This window comes from Acanthisitta chloris, unplaced genomic scaffold (assembly GCF_000695815.1).
Source record: "Acanthisitta chloris isolate BGI_N310 unplaced genomic scaffold, ASM69581v1 scaffold6959, whole genome shotgun sequence".
NCBI classification, from domain to species: domain Eukaryota; kingdom Metazoa; phylum Chordata; class Aves; order Passeriformes; family Acanthisittidae; genus Acanthisitta; species Acanthisitta chloris.
The window spans coordinates 154,107-159,984 of record NW_008689713.1 but is presented as its reverse complement, the minus strand read 5'-3'; the positions used below and the strand labels follow the sequence as shown (position 1 = coordinate 159,984).

Below are 5,878 nucleotides of genomic sequence, written 5' to 3'. Positions count from 1 at the left end.
CCTCAGCTCAATTTATTCACATCCATTGACTTTCCATTTTCTTTACCTTTTCTTGTCCTCCTGATGTGCTGGCAATCCCCTCCTGTCTCTGCACTCTCTAGAAATTTAGTCTGTTAATCAGTCTAACATTGTGTCCAGCATGTTTCTGCACTACATCCGTAGCATCTTTTGCATGTGGTGACCTTATCTGGTTGTCACTTTCAGACCTCCTAACAGTTGCTTTGGGAATAGAGCTCTTTCTGGTAGTAGTAAAAATTAATCTAACGAAGTCTCTCTGTGCAGTGCAGTTGAAAGTGACGTGAAATGTTTTCAAACAGACAAAAGGCAAATGTTTGCTGTGATGCCAGATGGGTGTGTGGCACGTGGGCAGTGCTGTGATTGATGCCTTTGCAAAGTGAGGCCATCCTCGCTCTGCCTCCTGTCAGATACTCCAACGTACTCCAGCTGAAGTGCAGGCATATTTGTTGGTTTGGGGATGTGAACTATCAAGGAAGAAATGAAAAGAATCTGCAAAGTAGGTTAAGTGCTGTATCAGGTAGTGCCCAGTAGCATCCAGTGTGGCACTGGTTACTCTAATGCTCTTGTTTGTTTTCACAAACCAGCACCTCACAGTGTCTGAGCGGATGACCGCTGCGAGGAGACCGTAACCTCTTGATTTCAAAGGAGCCATCGTTTCACTGGTGCCTCTGTGGTTAATGTAAGAAAGGTGTCTTGCCATAAACTTTTTCCGAGGTATTCAGCAAGGTTGGGAAGGGGTCGGCCCGGGCAGGAAGCCCTTGTCTGTGCTATAAAGAAAATAGCAAGCAACAAAATGAAAGCATCAAAGGACCAACAGGATGCGGTCCCAGGAGTCCTCTCTGGCATGTTAGTCCTTCTTGAAAGTTAGCATTGAGTGAAGAGTGACCTTAAAACTCACTTCATTCAAACAGACTGGGCTCAAGTTTAAAGTTCAAGGCATTTTGTTTTTTCACCTGTTTCCTACAGTTTTAAGAAACTTCTGAAGAATTAATGTGTAACTATATCTGGTCACAGAGCCAACGCAGAGAATTTTTCTCAAGGGAAAATAATGTTACTGTATGGAGTGAGAGAAATGGATACTTTCTGACTTGAGTTTTATTTTGTTGAAAGGTTTTCTGCCAAGCCCACTGCTACCATGATCACAAACAGCCCTGGAGCCAGCGTAATGCACACACTATTTCTCATTTTATTTTTGAAAGAAGTTGGTAGACTCTGTAATTGGCTGCGTAGTGGTGACAAGGGGTTGTTTTGCTGAAGCTGCTGCTGCCACTTGGGAAGGTTGGTCTTGTTCTGGGCACAACCTTGCAGCAGTTCAGCTTCATCTGTGAGTGCATGTGGACTGAGCCAGTGACTGGGCCCATGGTTGCCCACCCCCCTCTCACCATGCTGGGACTGTCAGGCCTCAAGAGGGAAGACCGGAGTCCTGGCCCAAAACTCCTTTGGCAGAGGAGGGTAGATGTGGGTACAGTGCTGCAGCCCTAGCTGCTGATGCTGAGTGGTGGCTCAGGCTGCTGGCTGGCACCAGTTACAAGCCACTTTTATTTTCACCCAACATCTACCTGCATGATCTTGACATAGTTACTTTATTTTCTGATCTTTGCATCTTGCATTATGAAGCAACTAGTAACTATCCCACAAGCAATTTGGCAGGTCTCATTTCACAGCTAAAAGAAATAGTTTGCAGAGCTGACATAGAAATTTCACTCGTGTTTCCTTATGCCATTAAATTTTAATGATCCTGGCATGAATATTTCATGAAAGTACCTTCTGAATGGGTTTGTTTTGTCCTGGCAGCTAATACTCTATATAGAGTCTGGAGGGGTTTGTTTGGTTTTTGGTGGGTTTTCTTTTCCTCTCAGGTGGTTTAGTGTAGGTAAGAAGTGTCAAACTGGATTAAGTGAGAAAAGGCAACTTCTTGTTGGTGATTCAGCGAGGGATTGCTGTCTATAACTCTTTTCAGCTGCTTAGTGGAAGCCTGTGAAATGACCCTCAAACACAATTCTGCTCTGTGCTCTTCTGCCACAAGGTGGCTAAAAATGTTTTGAATGCTCACGATATGGGAGTGCTTGAAGTGATGCTAATAATCTACAGCCTTTCTGTAGCACAACACACGGCACACAGGAGACCAGATTTATTGTGCAGAAAATTGTGTATGTCTTATTTATATGGTGCAGCGTTCAGAAAATGTTATTCCTAAGTTTATTTCAATCACTCCTCAGCTGGAGGGCTAGGCTTGGCTTTGTTCTTGGGGTTTTTTTGACAGAAGAAGTCATTGTGCCCAGCCCATCCAGCGTGAGGGTCAGGGCTGCTGTGGCCTACAGTGGTGCCACGGGGAGCTCAGTGGCCACGAAGCCACAGCTCTACCAGTGCATCAGCCTCATGGCTCTACACAAACTGTGGCTTAAACCACAGCCTCCCACTCTGAATCCATCCTCTCAAATGCTAAATTGGAAACACTTGTGCAAACCTGGTTTGCGAGTTCTTTTGTTGTTGAATTTCGTGGACCCTGCACTAGATGACGGGTGGGTCTGTTCAGATGGGCAATGTTTCCAAACAGGCAGCTGCTGTGCCATCAGAAACAGGGACTTCGTTTGCACCAGTTCCAGGAATAGTAACACTCTTCCCTGCAAACTTTTGGGAAGCTTATCTCCAGCTGTACAGTAGGGACAGGGCTTTTGTTTAATGGAAATGAAGCATATCTTTTTCTTACAGATGCTCCACTCACTATAGAGCTTCTTATGTGCGTTTTAGGTTTCCCTTTTTATTTTTTAACTTATTAACTCTGACAAGTAACCTCTTGGTTGTGAACAATTTAATTCACGATTCATTTTTCTGATTCAAAGTGAATATGAGTGCCCTAATCCCCTAATGGGAATTAATTGCATGTTTCAGTGCTTAACTCTGATCCTTTCTCAATCCCCACTGGGACAAGTTTCTTCCTGAAGGATCTGTGTTTGTTATTCAAAACACAATCTGAAAGGTAATGATTTTTCTTATAAAAGGGACTTGGACCAACAGAATATTAATGCTCTTTTTATTGTGAGGGAATGAGTTGCATCCAAAAAAAAGCTCGTTTATGTCATGAAGGATAAATTATGCTGAAGTATATCTGATAAAATACAGGGGAGGAAAAAGCAGTGCATTCCTTTTTCACTAAGTGAAAGCGGTTTGCCAGTAAGTAAAGGCACACACTGTTTTTGCTTGGAAAACTGTATTTTGATACAAAATGTTTACTTCAGCAAGAGGAAATTAGTTTGCTACTGAGGATTTTAAATGACACTGCTCTCGGCCAGCAATGCACCCTTTTGGATAACTGACCTGATCAACAGTTTACAAAAATAAGGGCAAATTGCAGAAAGTGGACTAAGTTTCTATTTTCTGTTTTTAAAGACTTTTCAGACTTGAAATACACTGTTTAATGACCCTCTTTTCAAGAGGAGCTGAACATGCCCTTTTAGGAGAGCACTTTTGCACATACCCAACAGCCTTGCGTGTAGGAGGTGCCTGGGAGTGGATGTGGTTCTCCAGAGCATTGGCTCCCCACGAGGCTAACACATCTTTGTCTTTCAGCTGCTTTTGCAGGTACGATGGCGCGTGTCTTCGTCTACGGCACGCTGAAGAGGGGCCAGCCCAACTACAAGCACATGATCAACACAGCCAAGGGGCTAGCGAAATTCCAAGGGAGAGGCCGCACGGTGGAAAAGTACCCACTGGTGATCGCCGGAAAATACAATATTCCTTACATGCTGAACATCCCAGGGACAGGCCACCACGTTGCTGGGGAGATTTACACAGTGGATGACCAGATGCTGCAGTTCCTGGATGAGTTTGAAGGCTGCCCAGACGCGTACCAGCGCACCCTGATGAGGATCGAGGTGGTGGAGTGGGAGGCGAAGGACGGCGCGGACGCGGCGCGAGGAGCTGCCGATGGTGTCCTGGAGTGCTTCGTGTACAGCACGGCCACGTACCCACCCGAGTGGGTCGGGCTCCCCTACTATGACAATTACGACTCCTTGGGCAAACATGGCCTCTCCTACGTCCTACGCGAGAGCCGGGAATAGAAAGCTGAGGTCACACGGCCTGGCTGGAGACATAGCACTAAGCAGGTGTTGGTTGGTAACCTTTCCAGGAAAGCTGTAATACCTTTTCATTAAAACACAGGATGTCTTGTAACCTTCCCAACCCAGGAGCCTTGGCACTAGCATTGAAGTCTTGTAGGCCCAGAGTTAGTTGGAGACTCCTCCCGAGGCAGTTGCCCTGCTAACCTGCTGCCAGTAACTGGGTTTGCATGAGGCATAAAGTATCTCTAGCTTAGCACATCGGGTTTGGGCTCCAATTATTTCCCCAATTTCCCCCTTTGCCTTGGTGCATAATGGAGGTCAGTGAAAGGCAGAGGAACAGACTAATTTTTCTTTTTTTTTTTTTTCCTGAGTTGACAAATTTTCTTGTGTAGTTCTCTGAGGTGGGTGGAATAATGATGATACTATTGCACTAATAGCTGACAAAGTAAAGCACAACTGGTGTTGAATGTTGACTTGTAATGGTGTTTAGTAGGTTAGTGAATGTAAACAGGGAAAGATGAGCACATCGACACTCTGTGCTTCTCCACAAATAGGAAATGGCTAGGGAAAATTTAAAGATTGTTTTTTCTGAACTGGAAAGGTGTATCTTTAAATCATGTTTAGTTTTACAAGGTACTGTAAAGAACTATTAAGTGATGTGGAGAAAAGTGCATTTTAAATTTTATTTTTAATTTAACAGTCTAAGCACTTTAGGTTCCACTTCAGTTCACTGAGTGACTGTAGGATCTGGGGGGGCATGGGGGGGTGAGTGATGTTGGGGGACCAGGAAAAACAAACCTACACTGGAGCTGTTGTGAGCACTTACTGTCAATGTGACTTTTTGCCAAGCACTTTAATGCAGAAACTTGCAACCGTATGCAAACTGAATTTCCTATTGGGGGAAAGATTTTTATATACATTAGAAAAATATCCAAAGGACCTGTATTGTGATTATTGCAACATTTAAATTGGGGGTTTCTGTACAACCTGGGAAAATCGTGGCTTTCTGTTGTTACACTTCTGTGCCTTATATTTCCTTCCTTGTTTGGTACAAATAGATTGTACAGTATACAAAGCTGCCAAAGGGATGGGAGCAGAGAATGTATGCCATGCAGTGAGCCAAAGTACAATTAAATGCAGTAATAATACCTTTAGGAACAATATTGTACTTTTGCCTCACTGCCAGTAGCCCTGTGATGGCCAGAGATGATCCAGGGTAGGGAATCAGCCTAACCTTTAGCAGTAATAGGCATTGCTGCATCTCATTTAGAAAAACAGACAGAAAGCTTTGGTGTTGCCGCAGTAAGCAAATTAAGTAATTTTAAAGTAGAATACTTGTCTCTCTTTACTATACTTGTTTGTTTAGGGCAACCTGCAGAAGCTGAACGGTGATCCTTTGGGAAGAGGCAAGATGGCATGAAGGAGAGTTGCAGGGAAATCTGCAGGGTGTCTGCCTCAGTTTCTCCAACTGCAAAAGCACTAATTTTCCTGGAAGGCAGGTACTACCCAAACACTCTGCTTACTCATCCCGATGGGTTTTGTAAACTAATTCACTAAGCAGATCCCTGTACTACATTATTCTCCCTTGGCCATGTGATTTAGTTAGCAGCATCTCAATAGCATGAGAAAAATGTCTCTTCAGTCAGAATCACTAACTTTTCTGCTTGAACATGTGTCACCAGCTCTGTCACAGACTGTTTTCATCCCTCACCTTCCAGTAAAGGGCCCAGGCACCTCTGGCCAGAGGGTTTCATGCTGGGAAGTAGCCTGACTCTGCACATCATAGGCAAGAAGATAAG

The 5,878-nt window shown here is 44.2% G+C and overlaps 1 protein-coding gene across 1 annotated transcript; it reads left to right on the top strand.

Moving 5' to 3' along the window:
* The first annotated feature begins 3,605 nt into the window (after window positions 1-3,605).
* GGACT (gamma-glutamylamine cyclotransferase) lies at window positions 3,606-4,079 on the top strand. Its single transcript, XM_009081523.1, has one exon. The coding sequence runs from the start codon at window positions 3,606-3,608 to the stop codon at window positions 4,077-4,079; it is 474 nt and encodes a 157-aa protein (XP_009079771.1).
* Window positions 4,080-5,878: the final 1,799 nt, after the last annotated feature.